The 24,907-nt window shown below is 43.4% G+C and overlaps 1 protein-coding gene across 1 annotated transcript in view; it reads right to left on the bottom strand.

Annotated features, from left to right (window-relative positions):
- LOC144680358 (disintegrin and metalloproteinase domain-containing protein 12-like) overlaps nucleotides 1-24,907 on the bottom strand; it is a 972,827-nt gene that overhangs the window by 309,759 nt on the left and 638,161 nt on the right. The window contains exons 6-7 of the mRNA XM_078541354.1: nucleotides 14,562-14,736; nucleotides 5,482-5,547 (exon numbers count right to left, since the gene is read on the bottom strand). Coding sequence (XP_078397480.1) covers nucleotides 5,482-5,547; nucleotides 14,562-14,736 — 241 coding nt within the window. The remainder of the gene's footprint in view (nucleotides 1-5,481; nucleotides 5,548-14,561; nucleotides 14,737-24,907) is intronic.

Raw genomic sequence — 24,907 nt, 5'->3', positions numbered from 1 at the left:
GTCGACATGGTTGCAATTGCTGTTGTCCTTTCCAGTGCCTAGGTCGCTGCCAAGTGGTCTGCCTTTCATTTTCATTCCTTTTTAGTGACTTTGTAGCAGTCTGATGCAACTGAGTGGCTTGCTAGGCCATTTCAGAGAGTGTTTAAGAGTCAACCACATTGCTGTGGGTCTGGAGTCACATGCAGGCCAGACCAAGTAAGGACAGCAGATCCCTAAAGGGCACTTACAACAATCAACAATGGTTTCATGGTCATCATTAGGCTATTAAATTCAGATTTTTATTGAATTCAAATTCCAACATCTGCCGTGGCAGGATTTGACCTCAGGTCCCCAGAGCATTACCCAGGGTCTCCGGGTTACTATTCTAGTAACAATACCATTACACCATCACCTGTGCCTTGTACATTAAAGGGGAAGGTGGATGCAGAACTATACCGGTTGGAAAAGCTGGGCATCGCCCAACCTGTCCAGTTCTCAGAATGGGCAGCATCCATAGTTCCAGTGGTTAAGCCTGACTATACTATATGCATTTGTGGGGACTATACGTTGACCGTAAATAAGGCAGCAAAACTAGACAATTAACCCATTCCATGGATAGATGACTTATATGCAAAGCTGGCTGGAGGCAAGTCCTATACAAAATTGCATATGACCCATTCCTCCCGACAATTAGAACGAGATAGCATGTCGAGAGAATACGTGACTATTAACACACACAAGGTTCTTTATCAGTACACTCGCCTTTGGAGTACGCATGCACTATCTTCCAGAGAACAATGGAGAATCTTTTGCAATGGCTTCCCTGAGGTGCTGTACACCTAGATAATGTTCTAATCACAGGGTCAACTGAGACTGAACACTTGGCCAACCTGGAGGAGATGCTAAGAAGGTTCTTGGAAGCCGGTGTACAGTTAAAGAAGGAAAAATGCACGTTTCAAGCACCAGAAGTTACTTACCTGGGTCACAGGGTGGACAACTTGGATTTGCATCCAGTAGAAGAGAAAGTTCGGGCAATGAAATGTGCAACCTTGCCATACAATGTAACCGAACTCAAGTCCATCCTGGGTATGATTAACTACTATAGCCACTACATGCCTAACTTATCAACTGTGTTGGGACCATTACACTTGTTGTTAAAAAAGAATCACAGTTTGTTGTGGAGTTCACAACAGGGAGAAGCCTTTGTGAAGGTAAAGAAATTGTTGCATCCGTCGTGTTTATTGGTCGCTGCAGCTCATCGAAAGGTGTAGGAGCCATTGTCACAAAAGTATAATAATTCTCATAATATTATTGTGATTTATTGTAAAAGTAGGTTAATAATGGGGTTTGGATAGTTTGTGCGTATGTGTGGGGGATTTAATTGAATTGGAGACAGCTAGTTTGGAGGTTTTGACTCATCAAAAGAAGCTAGGTTTGAAATGCTAAATACATAATCATTGCTGAAGCCTTAGAATGTAAGATGTGAGGAGAATTTTCATTTTTAAATAAATCAGGGCAGTTTGAATTTCAAAGAGATGGTAGGATGCTTACACCTCGCCAGAGAAGCTAGGCCAAGCAGTGTGTTTATTTTTCCCAAAGGTTACAGACAATATTGGCACCATGAAAAGTTTTATATTATGGGAAAGTACATTTTCAAAGACATATGGGGGCAATCGAATTTACAGATTAAAAAGAGAGAAAACGTATATAAGGGGGAATGAAAGGCCACGTTGACAGGGGCCCTGTGACATATCTGCATGAGTTTGCTGCATCCAGCCCTTAAAGGTGATAACTTTGCTGGCCTGGTTTTCGAACTGTTGCCTTACAAGGGAGTATCTGGGAGTCAGGTTAGGTAGAAATTTTAGTATGCACTATAGTATGAAGTAACTGGAATTGTATGTATGTGTTTGACATCTTTTCTTTTGTTAACAAATATTTTACCTACATTTTTAAAAAGTCTCTGAAGGTCTTAGTGAACATATTACTTCTGAATTCAATGCATGCATCTCGAAATAAATACAAATGGCAAAACCATTGTGATAGCAGGATCAAGTTTCCCTCGTGGATTTGATCTGTCTGGCAAACATCATCTGCCATGTCATAACAGCCATGTTATCACATAGAATGGAATTGGATCAGAAAGGCCCACTGGCTATGTCTCGAGAACCATCTCCACAGCCGAAAAGGGTTATTCCCAGGTAGAAAAGGAAAGTTTATTGGTGGTATTCGAGGTGGAAAAAGTATACCTCATGAACAACATTTCACCGTTGTGTCAGATCATATACCATGAATGGGTTTATTCAGTGATGGTAGGCCATTACGCCAATAGCATCTGCAAGAATACAACATTGGGTTTTGACATTATCTGCGTATGAGTATACTTTTATATACCGCTCTGGCTTGTACATTGCAAATGCGGACGCAGTCAGTTGTCTCCCGATACTCGATAGCATTGTACATGCTCCTGTTGGAGCATGAGGAGAGGTTGAATAGGTTGGGCCTGTACTCATTGGAGTTTCAGAGAATGAGAGGTGACCTTATAAAATTGCACATATAAGACATATAGATCCATATAAGATTCTTAGGGGGCTAGACAGGGTAGATGCTGAGAGGTTGTTTCCCCTTATGGGAGAGTCTAGAACCAGGGGGCATAATCTCATAGTAAGGGGTCACCCATTTAAAGCATAGATAAGGAGGAATTTCTTCTCGCAGAGGGTAGTCAATCTGTGGAATTCTTTACCGCAGAGGGCTGTAGAGGCTGGGTCATTAAGTACATTGAAGGCTGAGATAGACAGATTTTTAATCAGTAAGGGAATCAAGGGTTATGGGGAAAAGGCAGGAAAGTGGAGTTGAGGATTATCAGATCAGCCATGATCTCATTGAATGGCGGAGCAGACTCGATGGGACAGATGTCTGTCCTACGTCTTATAGTCTTATTATGGTCTTATGCCTCCACAAGAAATTGTGCTATTACTGAATTTCTTGGATTTTTGCCTGTGTGTGCGAAGCAAATTAGAAATTGGACAAACAGAGATCCAATATTGTCAAAAGTCAGAGATTTTGTTTTGTAAGGATGGTCAACTTCATCTGTATCTGAAGAGTTGAGACCATTCCATGCCAAAAATGCTGAGTTAAGCTGTTAAGGTGGGATTTTGTTGTGGGGATCAAGAGTTGCCATCCCATCGCAAGGTGGAGAACTACTCTTGACAGAGCTTCACAGTCCACATCCAAGCATATCGAAGATTAAAATGCTTGTGTGAAGCTATGTCTGGTGGCCAGGCATTGACAGTGACATTGAAAGAGTGGTCAAGCACTGTCTCCAGTGTCAGCAACAACAGAAGTTGCCTGTTTCAGCTCCCCTTGCACCTGCGGGAGTGGCCTGGTCGGCCTTGCGTTAGACTGCATATCGATTATATAGGACCATTCTTTGGTTCCATATTTTTGTTGATTGTAGATGCACATTCTAAATGGATGGACGTATACAAAGTCAAATCGTCAACATCAAGCGCAACTATGGAGAAGCTGAGTCACTGTTTCAGCAAACACAGCCTACTTGAAATTGTCATTTGATATCGGTACAGCCTTTGCCAACACAGAATTTCAGAAATTCATGGATCTGAATGGAATCTGACAAATAAAGACAGCCCCTTGGCATCCCTCACCGAATCTTTTAGCCAAAAGAGCTGTACAAACTTTCAAAGTCTGGTGTGAAAAGATTATCAGAAGGTACCCTAGAATCTCGACTTTCCCGCGTTCTTTTCAGTTATCGTGCAATGCCACATTTGACTACGAGTTCAACACCGTCTGAATTATTGATGAAACGCTGCCTATGTATGTGGTTAAGCCTAGTGTTTCCAAATTTAGAGGGGAAGGTAGAGCGGAATCAGAGTAATCAAAAATGTAATTACGAAAATGCAAAGCTCGCATATTCAGTTTAGGTGACACGTTATTTATGCAAAAATTTCAGAAGTGGACCTTGTTGGACTCTTGGAACCATTGTGTCAGAGATTGCTCCATTATTTTCCAAGTACAAGTGGAAGATTGGATCATCTGTTAGCACATAGATCATATTTGTGCTAGAGAGATATTCCACCAACCAACCATTCTGCCTGTGATTAACGTCAAACTATCAATTCCTGAGGTGACTAATTGACCTAGAATAGACATGCCTGATGTCTCTGTTGAGTTGCCGAATCCTGAACTGTCAGTTTCTGATGGTGTGTCTCACGTTGCAGTTCCAGACCCTGTTGATCCTGTTGCCCAAAACTGGACACAGTACTCCAGTTGAGGCCAAACCAGTGTTTCATACAAGTTTAATAAAGCCTCCTTGTTTTTATACTATATGCCTCTTTATATAAAGCCCAGGATCCCATTTTCTTTATTAACCGGATATACCTCAAGTGGTACAGCTGCGCCGCACTAGCCCCATAAGGACAGCACCCTTAGAGATGTGATCTTTAATCACCTGTAGTTGTATATATGTAAATGTTGTGGATATTCAAATATTTCTCTGTAAATAGAAATTGTAAAAAACTAAAGGGGGAGGAAATGTAGCAGCTGAGGGTATAGCCCCTCCTGCTGTCTATCAGGGGTCACGTCGTGTTCTGGGAGGCTCCAGCCAATGAGTCCTAAACTCAGGCAATCCAGGGATTGGGGCTTCCTTACGAGAATCCTGATCGAGCATGTAGCACCTGAAAAGCTCTGTTTCTTGTTGTAACTCGTCCACTCCATCGAGTCATTTACACCAATCCCTTGCTAAGTACCTGAAATCTGTGTCCTCTTAGTCCTTGGTCCTTCCATCAATGGGAACAGCTTTTCCCTATCTACTCTGTCCAATCCCCTCATAATTTTGAGTACTTCTATCAAAATGCTCAACCTTCTTTTCTTCAAGGAGAACAAGCCCAGATTCTACAATCTATCTTCATAACTGAAGTTCCTCATTCCTAGAACCATTCCTGTGACTCTTTTATGCATCCTCTCTAATGCCTTCACATCCTTCCTAAAGTGTGTTGCCCAGAACTGGACACAGTACTCCAGTTGAGGCCAAACCAGTGTTTCATACAAGTTTAATATAGGCTCCTTGTTTTTATACTATATGCCTCTTTATATAAAGCTTTATATAAAGCTCAGGATCCCATTTTCTTTGTTAACCAGAAATAGCCCAGGTCCCTCTGCTCCTGCATGCCCTTTAGAATAAACCCTTTATTTTCTATTGCCTCTCCCTCTTCTTCCTACCGAATGAATTACTTCTCACTTTCCAGCATTACATTTCTTCTGCCATTTATCCACCCATTCCACTCACCTGTCTATGTCCTTTTGAATTTTAACACTATCATTTTGGAATGTGCAATGGTTCCAAGTTTGTGCCATGCACAAATTTTGAAATTGTGCCCTGTACACCAAGGTCTAGGTCATTGATGTATGTCAGGAAAAGCAGGGATCCTAACAGTGGCCCCTGGAAACCTCACTATAAACCTTCCTCCAGGATGATAAGCCACCTACCATAGCATTGTCCCCCACAAGGATCAGCTCGACGTATCTCTGCTCTTTTAGCACATCTCTTTTCACCTGGAGAAAGAGAAAATCACAGTCAGTTTGACGTGAAATTGTACAGGGGGTCCTGGCTGGTAGGGGACCAATCACAGGCCAAGTTACATGCATCCTACTTTTGATCTTTTACACAGCCTTTTTACCACATAAACTATTTCAAAAGATCCTCAGTCTGGAAATAATAGATAAAAGCAAAATACTGTGGATGCTGGAATAAAAACAGAAAATGCTGGTAGAGCTCAGCAGGTCTGGCAGCAGCTGTGGAGAGAGAAACAGAGTTAACGCTTTGAGTCCACATGACTTCTTCAGAACTAAACAGAAGTAGAAATGCGATGTGATGGATTTTTTAGTGCTTAAGAGGGGGCGGTGCAGGTGGAGCAAGATAGGAGGCCAGGGATAGGTGACAGCTAAGGAGAGATTGACAAAGATGTCATGGACACAAGACAAAGGGAGTGTTAATGGTAGTGGTAAAGAGTAAAGAAGGTGCTGATAGTGTCATAAAGCTAAGATAGCAGAAGGTGGTAATAGCAGAACAAGGGTCAGAGCTCTGTGAAGGCACAATATAGAAATATGGAATTAACAGAGGTCTTTAAATTTACCAGTTATTTCCTCCTTCTTCGACCTCTCTCATTTCCCCACCCTCCCTTAAAATCTCTGTTTTCCTTCATTCCACTGCCTCTTCAGCCTCTCTCTTCTTCTTCCTTGGTCACTGTGTCTATTCCCTACTCCCTCTTCTACCTCCTTTCCCCAGCAGTATCTCAGTTTCCCCCTCTTTTCACTCCAATATTCCCTTTCCCCTTCCCTGATGCCAGTCAGTTGTTTAACTGCAGGGAATCACACTTGGACCCTCACTTGTAGCCCCACAGTCACACACAAGAACATAATAAGGACCACAAATCTTTGATAACATTTTCCATCCGGCCCACAAAACATCAGCTAGCACAAGGTGGAAGTCAGATCTATGATCCTTGTACACCATCAGATAGCAAATGATGGAAGGCACCATGTAATAGTTTGCAGTGTGTAGTCATCCACGTAAGAAATGTGAACAAGTGCTCCCCAAGACTGTACACGTGCCATTTAATCAGCATGAATAAAGAACCTACATTTGAGTTTACCAATCCCTTTTGAGCGGTTGGGGCACTTGTGTTCAGCAGTAAGTAAAAGAAACACAACATGGTGGCAGCTTGTGGTTTCTGAAGATTTTTGAATTTTAAGCACATCAACTGCAACATCACAGTAGCCAGTTCAGCTTGAAGACTCTGCATTCATGTGCAGAGAACATCTACAACAACTGTGCGAAATCGGGACTTCAAATCCTTCAGACTCAAATCGGAGGTCCACAGACTTATACAGCATTGACACGTGCATGCAGCACAGCTGCACATTGAGTTCGCACAGAACACTTAGAAATCAGGAAGCTCCCAGTTCACCTTGGAACTACAGCAGTGATTTGTAAGTTCAACCAAGGCTCAACATGTAGCTCCAAGAGGTGTAGCACTGGGCACTACTCAAGTAGCAAAAATAGGGCGGTCTGTTATTTTGGATAGTGCCAGGGACAGTTGATGAAACAGTAGGCTTGGGAAGACTTAGAAAGGCTCAGAAAAGCCATTGCAGCTATTATGAATTTTTGGGCATCATGGTACGTTCACTTTGTGGACGAGGCCTATAAAAGTGCATGAAGGGGAAAATAGTGCCACAAGCCTGGAACTGCTAAAAAAGGATAAAAAACTACAGGTAGCTGGATCTGCAGCATCTTTAATGCTGAATATTGGAGAAGCAGGAGACTCTATTCCTAACTCAGAAAACACGGAAAGTCTTGGAAATATCGATACATTAGCCCATAATACCCATGGAGTGGCAGAGTCGGATTGCCACTCTGCTCCTCGAGAAGGTGGTGGTGTGGTGGTATTAGCACTGGGCTGGAAATCCAGAGACCCAGTTTCAATCCCAGTATGGCAGATGGTGGAATTTTAACCCAGTAGCAAAGTCTAACGATGACCGTGCAACCATTGTCAGTTGGTGTAAAAATCCATCTGGTTAACTAATGATCTTTAGGGAAGGAAATCCTCACCTCGTCTGGCCTACATGTGACCCCAGATATGTGGTTGATTCTTATGTGCCCTCTGAAATGGCCTAGCAAGCCATTCAGTTGTATTAAGCTACTAAAAAGTCAATAAAAAGGAATGACCTTGGCACTTGAAATAACAGCAGCAAACCCAGCTCGGTCGGCCCTGCAAAGTCCTCCTTACTAACATCTGGAGGCTTGTGCCAAAATTGGGAGAGCTGTCTCACAGACTAGCCAAGCAGTAGACTGACATAGTTATTGTTATAGGCTTAATTTTCCAGATAGGTTTCTCATAAGAACCAGTGAACTTTATTTACAGGGCTTCAGCAGCAGTTACATGCTTCCGTCAAGATCCACAACTAGACACAAACTTCACCCCTAAGGTTCCCCATGCTTTGGGCTGATTCATTCATACTGTCATATGATACCACACAGCACCATAAGTCTGCTACTGTCACTACATTCCTGAAAGCTACAGTCACTACATTCCTTAAAGCTCCAGTTACTACAGTCATACTCACGGAATCATACCTGACAGATCATGTCCCAGACTCCACCATCACCATCCCTGGGTATGTCCTGACCCACCAGCAGGACAGACCCAGCAGAGGTGAAGGCACAGTGGTATAGAGTCGGGAGGGAGTGGCCCTGAGAGTCCTCAACATCGACTCCGGACCCCATGAGGATCTCATAGAATCAGGTCAAACACGAGCAAGAAACCTCCTGCTGATTACCATGTACCGCCCTCCCTCAGCTGATGAATCAGTGCTCCTCCATGTTGAACACCACTTGGAGGAAGCACTGAGGGTGGCAAGGGCACAGAATGTACTCTGGGTGGGGGACTTCAATGTCCATCACCAAGAGTGGCTCGGTAGCACCACTACTGACCGAGTCCTAAATGACATAGCTGATAGGCTGTGTCTGCGGCAAGTGGTGAGGGAACCAACAAGAGGGAAAAACATACTTAACCTCATCTTCACCAACCTGCCTGCCACAGATGCATCTGTCCATGACAGTATCAGTCAGAGTGGCCACCACACAATCCTTGTGGAGATGAAGTCCCCTCTTCACATTGAGGATACCCTCCATCGTGTCGTGTGACACTACCACCGTGCTAAATGGGATAAATTTCGAACAGATCTACCAGCTCAAGACTGGGTCTCTATGAGATGCTGTGGACCATCAGCAGCAGCAGAATTGTACTCGAACACAATCTGTAACCTCAAGGCCCAGCATATCCCCCACTCTACCATTACCATCAAGACACGGTTTCAACCTGGATGTGCAGGAGGGCATGCCAGGAGAAACACCAGGTATCTCTACTTTGAGTCCCGGATTGCTGAACTCCTCACTCTGTCCCGGAAAGAACACTCAGCAACCCTGCGGAGAAACTTCATTTCCATCAGTAGGACTCACAATCTTATCCTTTCGGTCATTACCCACAGTTCATGACCATAGATGAGGATGGGGATGTTATATACAGGCGGGGGGAGGTGGTATAGTGGTATTGTCACTGGACTGGTATTCCAGAGACCCGGGATCATGCTCTGGGGACCCGCGATCGTATCCCAGACGACAGACAATGGAATTCAAATTCAATAAAAATCTGGAATTAAAAGTCTGATAATGATCATGGAACCATTGCCGATTGGCATAAAAACCCATCTGGTTCACTAATGTCCTTTAGGGAAGGAAACCTGCTGTCCTTACCTGGTCTGGCCTACACATGACTCCAGACCCACAGCAATGTGGTTGACTCTTAACTGCCCTCTGAACAAGGACAGTTAGGGATGGGCAATAAATGCTGGCCTAGCCAGTGGAAGTCCACATCCCATAAATAAATAAATTTTAAAAATCGGCTGGTAAACCGAGATCTTCATCCTAAAACTCAGCTTCTACTTCACCACCACAGACCAGTCGAGCACTCGTAGATCTGCAGCCGCCGAATCGATCAGCTGGTCAATCTCACTCTCCCTCCTGCCATCACTCGGAATCAAAACCCTGAGATATTTGAACTCCTCCACTCAGGAAAGCTGTTCCCTCCTTACCTGGAGAGAGCAACCTGCCCTTTGCAGGTTTGGAGGTGCTGACCCACATCCCAGCAGTGAAATGCTTGAGTGCGCACTGGAGATCACAGTCGGATGAGGAAAGAAGCACAACATCATCTTCAAACAGCAGAGATGCCACCCTCAAGCCCCCAAACTGGATACCCTCCGTACCTCGGCTGTGCCTTGATGAGCTGTGCATGAAAATCATGGACAGGAGTGGAGACAAGGCACACCCTTGGCAGAGTCCAACACCCACCTTCAATGAACTCGATTTAGTGCTGAGAATGGGGACACAACTCTCGCTCCGCGAATAGAGGGACCTGATAGCACACAGAAGGGGCACCGGCACCTCATATTCCCATAGCACCTCCCACAAATTATCAGTCGTGTGCCTTCTCAAGAACAGAGGTAGACCGGATTAGCAAACTTCCACGACTCCTCAAATATCCGTGAGAGGGCAAAGAGTTGGTCCACCATTCCACAGCCAGGGCGAAATCTGCATTGTTCCTCCTGAATCAGGTTCGACTGATGGATGAAGTCTCCTCTCCAGCGCTCTGGAATAGGCTTTCCCAGGGAGGCTGAGTAATGTGATCCCTTTATAATTGGAACACACCCTCAGGTCCCCTTTCTTAAAGATGGGGCCACCACCCCAGTTTGCCAATCCAGCGGTACTGACCCCGCCTGCCACTCAACATTGTGGAGGCACGTTAGCCACGACACCCCAACATTGTCCAGCACCTTCAGCCTCTCCGGACGAATCTCATCCACCCTTGCTGCCTTGCTGCTACGGAGCCCCTTGATCAGCACAGCGACCTCAGCAACAGCGATAGATCCAATCTCACAACAGGGATCTGGCACTGCATCCAATAAGGAGGTAGCGCACACTGGGCTGAGGAGTTCCTCAAAATGTTCCTTCCACCTCTGGGCGATCTCCTCAGTTGAGTTCAGTGTTTTCCCACCATTGCTGAGAGCAGCTCGGGTGACACCCGCCAACCACTCCTAAGACGCCAAATGGTTTACCAGAACAACTTTAATGCCAACCGATAGTCAGTCTCCATGGCCTCTCCAAACTCCTCCCAAGCCCCAGGTTTGGCTTCAGCGACCGCTGTTGCTCTAGCTCCCCTGGCCTGAATGAGGAGACCTATCAGTGAGCATTGCCTGGAAGGCCTCGTTCTTCGATTTGACAGCCTCCCTCACCGCTGATGTCCGCCAGCGAGTCCTAGGGTTGCCGCCACGACAGGCACTGACCGTTTTCAAGCCACATCTGTTTGCGACCGCCTCACCAATTGAGGTCTTGAGCATCGTTCATTCGGACTCAATATCCTTGACCTCACCTGGGATACAAGAGAAATTCTTCCAGAGGTGGGAGTTGAAATCATTTCGCACAAGCATTTCCCAGGCAACCCTCACAGCACCGCTTGGGCCTCCCCTGCCTGTCCGGCCAATGTCCCACATGCCAAATCCAAATCACCACCAAGTGCTGATCAGCTGACAGCTCCGCCCCTCTCTTCACCTGTGTGTCCAGAACATACAGCCTTAGGTCCAATGACACAGCTATAAAGCCAATCATCGACCTTCGACCCAAGGTGCTCTGGTACCAGGTACACCTATGAGCATCCTTGTGTTCGAACATGGTGCTCGTTAAGGAAAATCCATAACTAGCACAGTCCAATAACAACTCAACACTTGGGTTCAGAACGGGGAGGCCGTTCATTCCAATCACCCCTCTCCAGGTACCCCATCCAAATCCAACCCTGCCAATTACCACCCAATCGATCTACTCTCTATCATTGATAAAGAGATGGAAGGGGTCATCAACAGTGCTATCAAGCGACATTTGCTCAGCAATAACCTGCTCACTGATGCTCAGTGGGTTCCGCCAGGGCCACTCAGCTCCTGACCTCATTACAGCCTTGGTTCAAACATGGAAAAAGAGCTGAAGCCCAGAGTTGAAGTGAGAGTGACTGCCCTTGACATCAAGGCAGTATTTGACCGAGTCTGGCATCAAGGAGCCCGAGCAAAACTGGGGTCAATGGGAAAATGAAAATAATCTTCCTTCCATTACAAGGTCAGAAGTGGGGATGTTCGCTGGTGTTTGCACAATGTTCAGCACCATTCGCAACTCCTCAGATACTGAAGCAGTCCATGTCCAAATGCAGCAAGACCTGGATAATGTCCAGGCTTGGGCTGACAAGTAGCAAGTAACATTCACGCCACACAAGTGTCAGGCAATGATCATCTCCAACAAGAGAGAATCTAACCATCGCCCCTTGATGTTCAATGGCATTACCATCACTGAATCCCCCACTATCAACATCCTGGGGGTTACCATTGAACTGGACTAGCCATATAAATACTGTGGCTACAAGAGCAGGTCAGAGGCTAGGAATCCTGAGACAAGCAAGTCACCTCCTGACTCCCCAAAGCCTGCCCACCATCTACAAGGCACAAGTCAGGAGTGCTCTCCACTTGACTGGATGAGTGCAGCTCCAACAACACTCAAGGGGCTTGTCACCACCCTCTTAGATTTAGGCTTGAATTTTTGCAGAGATGGAAAAGATCTCAGGTTCAGCCAAAATGGCACTAGAGCCCCGATTCCACAAGGTATGTCCCCAAACCCGACACCCACATTTTCATTGCGGGGGAGCGGGTGGAGAGGGAGGTGGGGAGGGGAGGAGCAAGGGCAGGTTGTAGTTTGCCCATCCGAGGTTCATGGAGGCAGCTGCATATTGATTTTCATTAGTCGCATGTGCAAAATCTGACTCGTGGGCTTCAGATCTTTGGGGAAAAGGAGAAAAAGCTGCTGCAGTTATGTGGAGAAGTAGAGGCTGCTCTCTTGGATAGGTCCACATACCGCTTTTGGAAAGGTAAGGTGCCCTTTGGCAGAGGTATGGTGCCATTGGGAATCGGTAAATGTAGATGTGATTGTGTGGATAAGCTATGTGGAACTGTCAACCTCTGAAGGCATTTTAATCTGCTGCCTTCACTGTCACTGGGTCGAAATCCTGGAACTCCCTTCCTAACAGCACTGTGGGTGTACCTACACCACATGGACTGCAGTGGTTCAAGAAGGCAGCTCAACACCACCTTCTCAAGGGCAACTAAAAATGGGCAATAAATGCTGGCCCAGCCAGCAAAGCCCATATCCCGTTAATGAATTTTTAAAAAAATCTTTAAAAAAATAAAGCTTGCAATTAAAAAAACAAACCTGTGCTTCCAATTTCACTCTGTCTGTTGGCATAAAATATAGGATTTGTGCTGCATGATTGATTCCACAACCTATCATCATCACAGTTCACAGTTTGACTGACAGCTCCAAGTCTTTGCTGTGCAGCTATGAATAAAAATGCTTGTTTTTATATGGGATTAAGCACTTGAATGAAATGATGGGTTTATAAGGGATTAAGTAGTTAAAGATATTTAAATGTCTTGAATGGGTTTTTATGAATGAGATTTTTGTTAAAAAAAAGTCTCTAATGTACACTTAGAACTTTATTTCATCTCAGCATGGTTCCTGAGACATGCCCATGGTGGATACTGGCTGAGTTAGCTTGGACATTGTAAAGGCAGTTTGCACGACTTGGCACTAAGTTGGCATAGGGGTATAAAGGGCATTGGGAGTGGGTAGAGGGGGATAGTTGGACACGGGGAGGTAGGAGGGGCCATGGGGGCGTAGGTGGAGACATGAGGTGGCATGAGATGGCATGGATGGAGCATAGGGAATATGTAGGGGACGTTGGAATGTGGGTAGTGAGGGCTAGAAGGCTTTTTTTGATTTCTTATTTTTCTTACATGTCTCAGAGCAATGAGGCAGGCCTTTTATACAGCCTGCCTCTGCAGCTTGCAACGCCTTTGGCTTAATCTGCATTGCTTCCAGTGGGTGACAGGCCTATTTATACCTGACCCTGAAATTTTAGAACATCAGGGGCACTTTCGCCCGAGTTGGGTTTGAGACTCAGGATTTTCCCTGAATATGCTCTTCTGACCGGACAGTGACAATCCGGGCCTGAGGGTAAGATGTAGGAGGCGGTGTGCCTGTCAGTTCACAGTTTGACTGACAGCTCCAAGTCTTTGCTGTGCAGCTCTGAATAAAATGCTTGTTTTTATATGGGATTAAGCACTTGAATGAAATGATGATTTTATAGGTAGCTAAAGAAATTTAAATGTTGTGAAAAGGTCTTAGAGGAGGTTTGAGGAGAAATTATTTCACCCAGAGGGTGGCTGGGAACTAGAATTCAGTGCCTGAATGAATCGGTAGAGGCAGAAACTGTCATAACATTTAAAAACATTTGAATGCTGTTGGGAAATGAGGTGGGCCAAGGGGTCCAATGGGTGCGGCTTTTTCTTTAGTTTCAATTTCACATTTATCACTTTATCCATCCATAGAATTTCATCATTGGCTAGTTTGTTTGTGTTTTTTAGTGGAATATATTTCTCCTGAACTCTGCTGATCACTGTTTGAAATATTTCCCACTGTGGTTCTACCATTTGTTTATCAGTAAATGATGAAATGTTTAAAATGGTGATAGGATGGGACAGATGAATAGAAGCAGATTGTTTACAGTAACTGAGGGTCTGGAACGAGAGGCCAGAGATACAGAGATACAAGACTAAATGGAGAAGATTTAGAACAGGCAAACCTTCTTCATACAGAGAATCGTGAGGCTCTAGGATTCACTTCCAGAGTTAACGGTTGAGGCAGAAACTATGCCAATATTTGGGTTTAGGCAGGAGAGAGGGATGAGGGAAATGGGAATGGGAACATGGTGGGTAAATGTGATTCGAACTTTTTGCATGAGTGGAGGGTAAGCCCCAACATGAGCTGATTGGACTGAATGGTGTACTTGTGGTTCAAAATTTCTATATGTAGATCATGTGTTGCTTTTAGTCAGTTAGCTGCTGTGCTCAGTACTCACCCTCTGTGAACGCTGAAGGTGATCAGTCAGGGTTAACTCAGGGGAAGTATTTTTGACTCCACAGGTACTCGATCCTGGGGGGAGATCTTCAGGTCTGTATAACAAATGTCGGCCATGTTTATCCCCCTCAAGATGTTCAATGATGTAAGTTCGATTAACGAAAACAATCAGAGCACTAGAGGAGAGAAAGAGAGAGACAAAACACAAGAGAGAAAGCACTAAATTTGAGCCCTTACTTAACTGAATAGAAAGTAAGTCTCTAGTTGCGCAGTGAGTAACCGTTACCCCACTCAATAAACACATACCAGTACAGTTACACAGTGATCAACTCTTACCCCACTCAATAAACACATCCCAGTACAGTCACACAGTGAGTAATCCTTACCCTGCTGAATAAACACATTCCAATACAGTCACACAGTGAGTATTCCTTACTCTGCTGAATAAACACATCCCAGTACAGTTACACAGTGAGTAACTCTCACCCTGCTGAATAAACACATCCCAGTACAGTTACACAGTGAGTAACCCTTACCCTGCTGAATAAACACATCCCAGTACAGTTACACAGTGAGTAATCCTTACTCTGCTGAATAAACAAATCCCAGTACAGTTACACAGTGAGTAACCCTTACCCTGCTGAATAAACACATCCCAGTACAGTTACACAGTGAGTAATCCTTACTCTGCTGAATAAACACATCCAGTACAGTTACACAGTGACTAATCCTCACTCTGCTGAATAAACACATCCAGTACAGTTACACAATGAGTAATCCTTAGCCTGCTGAATAAACACATCCCAGTACAGTTACACAGTGAGTCATCCTTACTCTGCTGAATAAACACATCCCAGTACAGTTACACAGTGAGTAACCCTTACCCTGCTGAATAAACATATCCCAGTACAGTTACACAGTGAGTAACACTAACCCTGCTGAATAAACAAATCCCAGTACAGTTACACAGTGAGTAATCCGTACTCTGCTGAATAAACACATCCCAGTACAGTCACACAGTGAGTAACCCTTACCCTGTTGAATAAACACATTCCAGTACAGTCACACAGTGAGTAACTCTCACCCTGCTGAATAAACACATCCCAGTACAGTTACACAGTGAGTAATGCTTACGCTGCTGAATAAAAAGATCACAGTACAGTTACACAGTGAGTAATCCTTACCCTGCTTAATAAGCACATCCCAGTACAGTTACACAGTGGGTAACCCTTACTCTGCTGAATAAACACATCCCTGTACAGTTACACAGTGAGTAACCCTTACCCTGCTGAATAAACACATCCCAGTACAGTTACACAGTGAGTAATCCTTACCCTGCTGAATAAACACATCCCAGTACAGTTACACAGTGAGAAATCCTTACTCTGATGAATAAACACATCCAGTACAGTTACACAGTGACTAATCCTCACTCTGCTGAATAAACACATCCAGTACAGTTACACAATGAGTAATCCTTAGCCTGCTGAATAAACACATCCCAGTACAGTTACACAGTGAGTAACCCTTACCCTGCTGAATAAACACATCCCAATACAGTTACACAGTGAGTAACCCTTATCCTGCTTAACAAACACATCCCAGTACAGTTACACAGTGAGTAATCCTTACCCTGCTGAATAAACACATCCTAGTATAGTTACACAGTGAGTAACCCATACTCTGCTGAATAAACACATCCCAGTAGAGTTACACAGTGAGTAACCCTTACTCTGCTGAATAAACACATCCCAGTACAGTTACACAGTGAATAAATCTTACCCTGCTGAACAAACACATCCCAGTACAGTCATACAGTGAGTAACCCTTACTCTGCAGAATAAACACATCCCAGTACAGTCACACAGTGAGTAATCATTACCCTGCTGAATAAACACATCCCAGTACAGTCACACAGTGAGTAACCCTTACCCTGCTGAATAAACACATCCCAGTACAGTTACACAGTGAGTAACCCTTACCCTGCTGAATAAACACATCCCAGTACAGTTACACAGTGAGTAACTCTCACCCTGCTGAATAAGCACATCCCAGTACAGTTACACAGAGAGTAATCCTTATCCTGCTGAATAAATACATCCCAGAACAGTAACACAGTGAGTAACTCTCACCCTGCTGAATAAACACATCCCAGTACAGTTACACAGTGAGTAATCCTTACTCTGCTGAATAAACACATCCCAGCACAGTTACACAGTGAGTAATCCTTACTCTGCTGAATAAACACATCCCTGTACAGTTACACAGTGAGTAAGCCTTACCCTGCTTAATAAACACATCCCAGTACAGTTACACAGTGAGTAATCCTTACTCTGCTGAATAAACACATCCAGTACAGTTACACAGTGACTAATCCTTACTCTGCTGAATAAACACATCCAGTACAGTTACACAATGAGTAATCCTTAGCCTGCTGAATAAACACATCCCAGTACAGTTACACAGTGAGTCATCCTTACTCTGCTGAATAAACACATTCCAGTACAGTTACACAGTGAGTAACCCTTACCCTGCTGAATAAACATATCCCAGTACAGTTACACAGTGAGTAACCCTTACCCTGCTGAATAAACACATCCCAGTACAGTTACACAGTGAGTAATCGTTACCCTGCTGAATAAACACATCCCAGTACAGTTACACAGTCAGTAATCCTTACTCTGATGAATAAACACATCCCAGTACAGTTACACAGTGAGTAACTCTTACCCTGCTGAATAAACACATCCAAGTACAGTCATACAGTGCGTAACCCTTACTCTGCTGAATAAACACATCCCAGTACAGTCAGACAGTGAGTAACCATTACCCTGCTGAATAAACACATCCCAGTACAGTTACACAGTGAGTAATCCTTACCCTGCTGAATAAACACATCCCAGTACAGTTACACAGTGCGTAATCCTTACCCCGCTGAATAAACACATCCCAGTACAGTTACACAGTGAGTAAACCTTAACCTGCTGAATAAACACATCCCAGTATAGTTACACAGTGAGTAATCCTTACCCTGCTGAATAAACACATCCCAGTACAGTTACACAGTGAGTAATCCTTACTCTGCTGAATAAACACATCCCAGTACAGTTACACAGTGAGTAACTCTTACCCTGCTGAATAAACACATCCCAGTACAGTCATACAGAGAGTAACCCTTACTCTGCTGAATAAACACATCCCAGTATAGTCACAAAGTGAGTAACCATTACCCTGCTGAATAAACACATCCCAGTACAGTTACACAGTGAGTAACTCTTACCCTGCTGAATAAACACATCCCAGTACAGTTACACAGTGAGTAATCCTTACCCTGCTGAATAAACACATGCAGTACAGTTACACAGTAAGTAACCCTTACCCTGCTGAACAAACACATCCCAATACAGTTACACAGTGAGTAATTCTTACTCTGCTGAATAAACATATTCAAGTACAGTTACACAGTGAGTAATCCTTAGCCTGCTGAATAAACACATCCCAGTATAGTTACACAGTGAGTAATCCATACCCTGCTGAATAAACAATTCCCAGTACAGTTACACAGTGAGTAACCCTTACTCTGCTGAATAAACACATCCCAGTACAGTTACACAGTAAGTAATCCTGACCCTGCTGAATAAACACATCCTAGTATAGTTACACAGTGAGTAACACTTACTCTGCTGAATAAACACATCCCAGTGCAGTTACACAGTGAGTAACCTTTACTCTGCTGAATAAACACATCCCAGTACAGTTAAATAGTGAGTAACTCTTACTCTGCTGAACAAACACATCCCAGTACAGTCATACAGTGAGTAACCCTTACTCTGCTGAATAAACACATCCCAGTACAGTCACACAGTGAGTAACCATTACCCTGCTGAATAAACACATCCCAGTACAGTTACACAGTGAGTAACCCTTACCCTGCTGAATAAACACATCCCAGTACAGTTACACAGTGAGTAACCCTTACCCTGCTGAATAAACACATCCCAGTACAGTTACACAGTGAGTAATCCTTACCCTGCTGAATAAACACATCCCAGTACAGTTACACAGTGAGTAATTCTTACTCTGCTGAATAAACATATTCCAGTACAGTTACACAGTGAGTAATCCTTACCCTGCTGAATAAACACATCCCAGTACAGTTACACAGTGAGTAATTCTTACTCTGCTGAATAAACATATTCCAGTACAGTTACACAGTGAGTAATCCTTACCCTGCTGAATAAACACATCCCAGTACAGTTACACAGTGAGTAACCCTTATCCTGCTTAACAAACACATCCCAGTACAGTTACACAGTGAGTAATCCTTACCCTGCTGAATAAACACATCCTAGTATAGTTACACAGTGAGTAACCCTTACTCTGCTGAATAAACACATCCCAGTAGAGTTACACAGTGAGTAACCCTTACTCTGCTGAATAAACACATCCCAGTACAGTTACACAGTGAATAACTCTTACCCTGCTGAACAAACACATCCCAGTACAGTCATACAGTGAGTAACCCTTACTCTGCAGAATAAACACATCCCAGTACAGTCACACAGTGTGTAATCATTACCCTGCTGAATAAACACATCCCAGTACAGTCACACAGTGTGTAACCCTTACCCTGCTGAATAAACACATCCCAGTACAGTTACACAGTGAGTAACCCTTACCCTGCTGAATAAACACATCCCAGTACAGTTACACAGTGAGTAATCGTTACTCTGCTGAATAAACACATCCCAGTACAGTTACACAGTGAGTAACTCTCACCCTGCTGAATAAGCACATCCCAGTACAGTTACACAGAGAGTAATCCTTATCCTGCTGAATAAATACATCCCAGAACAGTTACACAGTGAGTAACTCTCACCCTGCTGAATAAACACATCCCAGTACAGTTACACAGTGAGTAATCCTTACTCTGCTGAATAAACACATCACAGCACAGTTACACAGTGAGTAATCCTTACTCTGCTGAATAAACACATCCCTGTACAGTTACACAGTGAGTAACCCTTACCCTGCTGAATAAACACATCCCAGTACAGTTACACAGTGAGTAATCCTTACTCTGCTGAATAAACACATCCAGTACAGTTACACAGTGACTAATCCTTACTCTGCTGAATAAACACATCCAGTACAGTTACACAATGAGTAATCCTTAGCCTGCTGAATAAACACATCCCAGTACAGTTACACAGTGAGTCATCCTTACTCTGCTGAATAAACACATTCCAGTACAGTTACACAGTGAGTAACCCTTACCCTGCTGAATAAACATATCCCAGTACAGTTACACAGTGAGTAACCCTTACCCTGCTGAATAAAAATATCCCAGTACAGTTACACAGTGAGTAATCGTTACCCTGCTGAATAAACACATCCCAGTACAGTTACACAGTCAGTAATCCTTACTCTGATGAATAAACACATCCCAGTACAGTTACACAGTGAGTAACTCTTACCCTGCTGAATAAACACATCCAAGTACAGTCATACAGTGCGTAACCCTTACTCTGCTGAATAAACACATCCCAGTACAGTCAGACAGTGAGTAACCATTACCCTGCTGAATAAACACATTCCAGTACAGTTACACAGTGAGTAACTCTTACACTGCTGAATAAACACATCCCAGTACAGTTACACAGTGAGTAATCCTTACCCTGCTGAATAAACACATCCCAGTACAGTTACACAGTGCGTAATCCTTACCCCGCTGAATAAACACATCCCAGTACAGTTACACAGTGAGTAAACCTTAACCTGCTGAATAAACACATCCCAGTATAGTTACACAGTGAGTAATCCTTACCCTGCTGAATAAACACATCCCAGTACAGTTACACAGTGAGTAATCCTTACTCTGCTGAATAAACACATCCCAGTACAGTTACACAGTGAGTAACTCTTACCCTGCTGAATAAACACATCCCAGTACAGTCATACAGAGAGTAACCCTTACTCTGCTGAATAAACACATCCCAGTATAGTCACAAAGTGAGTAACCATTACCCTGCTGAATAAACACATCCCAGTACAGTTACACAGTGAGTAACTCTTACCCTGCTGAATAAACACATCCCAGTACAGTTACACAGTGAGTAATCCTTACCCTGCTGAATAAACACATGCAGTACAGTTACACAGTAAGTAACCCTTACCCTGCTGAACAAACACATCCCAATACAGTTACACAGTGAGTAATTCTTACTCTGCTGAATAAACATATTCAAGTACAGTTACACAGTGAGTAATCCTTAGCCTGCTGAATAAACACATCCCAGTATAGTTACACAGTGAGTAATCCATACCCTGCTGAATAAACAATTCCCAGTACAGTTACACAGTGAGTAACCCTTACTCTGCTGAATAAACACATCCCAGTACAGTTACACAGTAAGTAATCCTGACCCTGCTGAATAAACACATCCTAGTATAGTTACACAGTGAGTAACACTTACTCTGCTGAATAAACACATCCCAGTAGAGTTACACAGTGAGTAACCCTTACTCTGCTGAATAAACACATCCCAGTACAGTTACACAGTGAATAACTCTTACCCTGCTGAACAAACACATCCCAGTACAGTCATACAGTGAGTAACCCTTACTCTGCAGAATAAACACATCCCAGTACAGTCACACAGTGTGTAATCATTACCCTGCTGAATAAACACATCCCAGTACAGTCACACAGTGTGTAACCCTTACCCTGCTGAATAAACACATCCCAGTACAGTTACACAGTGAGTAACCCTTACCCTGCTGAATAAACACATCCCAGTACAGTTACACAGTGAGTAATCGTTACTCTGCTGAATAAACACATCCCAGTACAGTTACACAGTGAGTAACTCTCACCCTGCTGAATAAGCACATCCCAGTACAGTTACACAGAGAGTAATCCTTATCCTGCTGAATAAATACATCCCAGAACAGTTACACAGTGAGTAACTCTCACCCTGCTGAATAAACACATCCCAGTACAGTTACACAGTGAGTAATCCTTACTCTGCTGAATAAACACATCACAGCACAGTTACACAGTGAGTAATCCTTACTCTGCTGAATAAACACATCCCTGTACAGTTACACAGTGAGTAACCCTTACCCTGCTGAATAAACACATCCCAGTACAGTTACACAGTGAGTAATCCTTACTCTGCTGAATAAACACATCCAGTACAGTTACACAGTGACTAATCCTTACTCTGCTGAATAAACACATCCAGTACAGTTACACAATGAGTAATCCTTAGCCTGCTGAATAAACACATCCCAGTACAGTTACACAGTGAGTCATCCTTACTCTGCTGAATAAACACATTCCAGTACAGTTACACAGTGAGTAACCCTTACCCTGCTGAATAAACATATCCCAGTACAGTTACACAGTGAGTAACCCTTACCCTGCTGAATAAAAATATCCCAGTACAGTTACACAGTGAGTAATCGTTACCCTGCTGAATAAACACATCCCAGTACAGTTACACAGTCAGTAATCCTTACTCTGATGAATAAACACATCCCAGTACAGTTACACAGTGAGTAACTCTTACCCTGCTGAATAAACACATCCAAGTACAGTCATACAGTGCGTAACCCTTACTCTGCTGAATAAACACATCCCAGTACAGTCAGACAGTGAGTAACCATTACCCTGCTGAATAAACACATTCCAGTACAGTTACACAGTGAGTAACTCTTACACTGCTGAATAAACACATCCCAGTACAGTTACACAGTGAGTAATCCTTACCCTGCTGAATAAACACATCCCAGTACAGTTACACAGTGCGTAATCCTTACCCCGCTGAATAAACACATCCCAGTACAGTTACACAGTGAGTAAACCTTAACCTGCTGAATAAACACATCCCAGTATAGTTACACAGTGAGTAATCCTTACCCTGCTGAATAAACACATCCCAGTACAGTTACACAGTGAGTAATCCTTACTCTGCTGAATAAACACATCCCAGTACAGTTACACAGTGAGTAACTCTTACCCTGCTGAATAAACACATCCCAGTACAGTCATACAGAGAGTAACCCTTACTCTGCTGAATAAACACATCCCAGTATAGTCACAAAGTGAGTAACCATTACCCTGCTGAATAAACACATCCCAGTACAGTTACACAGTGAGTAACTCTTACCCTGCTGAATAAACACATCCCAGTACAGTTACACAGTGAGTAATCCTTACCCTGCTGAATAAACACATGCAGTACAGTTACACAGTAAGTAACCCTTACCCTGCTGAACAAACACATCCCAATACAGTTACACAGTGAGTAATTCTTACTCTGCTGAATAAACATATTCAAGTACAGTTACACAGTGAGTAATCCTTAGCCTGCTGAATAAACACATCCCAGTATAGTTACACAGTGAGTAATCCATACCCTGCTGAATAAACAATTCCCAGTACAGTTACACAGTGAGTAACCCTTACTCTGCTGAATAAACACATCCCAGTACAGTTACACAGTAAGTAATCCTGACCCTGCTGAATAAACACATCCTAGTATAGTTACACAGTGAGTAACACTTACTCTGCTGAATAAACACATCCCAGTGCAGTTACACAGTGAGTAACCTTTACTCTGCTGAATAAACACATCCCAGTACAGTTAAATAGTGAGTAACTCTTACTCTGCTGAACAAACACATCCCAGTACAGTCATACAGTGAGTAATCCTTACTCTGCTGAATAAACACATCCCAGTACAGTCACACAGTGAGTAACCATTACCCTGCTGAATAAACACATCCCAGTACAGTTACACAGTGAGTAACCCTTACCCTGCTGAATAAACACATCCCAGTACAGTTACACAGTGAGTAACCCTTACCCTGCTGAATAAACACATCCCAGTACAGTAACATAGTGAGTAATTCTTACTCTGCTGAATAAACATATTCCAGTACAGTTACACAGTGAGTAATCCTTACTCTGCTGAATAAACACATCCAGTACAGTTACACAGTGACTAATCCTTACTCTGCTGAATAAACACATCCAGTACAGTTACACAATGAGTAATCCTTAGCCTGCTGAATAAACACATCCCAGTACAGTTACACAGTGAGTCATCCTTACTCTGCTGAATAAACACATTCCAGTACAGTTACACAGTGAGTAACCCTTACCCTGCTGAATAAACATATCCCAGTACAGTTACACAGTGAGTAACCCTTACCCTGCTGAATAAAAATATCCCAGTACAGTTACACAGTGAGTAATCGTTACCCTGCTGAATAAACACATCCCAGTACAGTTACACAGTCAGTAATCCTTACTCTGATGAATAAACACATCCCAGTACAGTTACACAGTGAGTAACTCTTACCCTGCTGAATAAACACATCCAAGTACAGTCATACAGTGCGTAACCCTTACTCTGCTGAATAAACACATCCCAGTACAGTCAGACAGTGAGTAACCATTACCCTGCTGAATAAACACATTCCAGTACAGTTACACAGTGAGTAACTCTTACACTGCTGAATAAACACATCCCAGTACAGTTACACAGTGAGTAATCCTTACCCTGCTGAATAAACACATCCCAGTACAGTTACACAGTGCGTAATCCTTACCCCGCTGAATAAACACATCCCAGTACAGTTACACAGTGAGTAAACCTTAACCTGCTGAATAAACACATCCCAGTATAGTTACACAGTGAGTAATCCTTACCCTGCTGAATAAACACATCCCAGTACAGTTACACAGTGAGTAATCCTTACTCTGCTGAATAAACACATCCCAGTACAGTTACACAGTGAGTAACTCTTACCCTGCTGAATAAACACATCCCAGTACAGTCATACAGAGAGTAACCCTTACTCTGCTGAATAAACACAACCCAGTATAGTCACAAAGTGAGTAACCATTACCCTGCTGAATGAACACATCCCAGTACAGTTACACAGTGAGTAACTCTTACCCTGCTGAATAAACACATCCCAGTACAGTTACACAGTGAGTAATCCTTACCCTGCTGAATAAACACATGCAGTACAGTTACACAGTAAGTAACCCTTACCCTGCTGAACAAACACATCCCAATACAGTTACACAGTGAGTAATTCTTACTCTGCTGAATAAACATATTCAAGTACAGTTACACAGTGAGTAATCCTTAGCCGGCTGAATAAACACATCCCAGTATAGTTACACAGTGAGTAACCCTTACTCTGCTGAATAAACACATCCCAGTACAGTTACACAGTAAGTAATCCTGACCCTGCTGAATAAACACATCCTAGTATAGTTACACAGTGAGTAACACTTACTCTGCTGAATAAACACATCCCAGTGCA

Source organism: Cetorhinus maximus, chromosome 1, assembly GCF_964194155.1.
Source record: "Cetorhinus maximus chromosome 1, sCetMax3.hap1.1, whole genome shotgun sequence".
Classification (NCBI taxonomy): Eukaryota; Metazoa; Chordata; class Chondrichthyes; order Lamniformes; family Cetorhinidae; genus Cetorhinus; species Cetorhinus maximus.
This window is presented reverse-complemented; position numbering and strand designations above follow the sequence as displayed.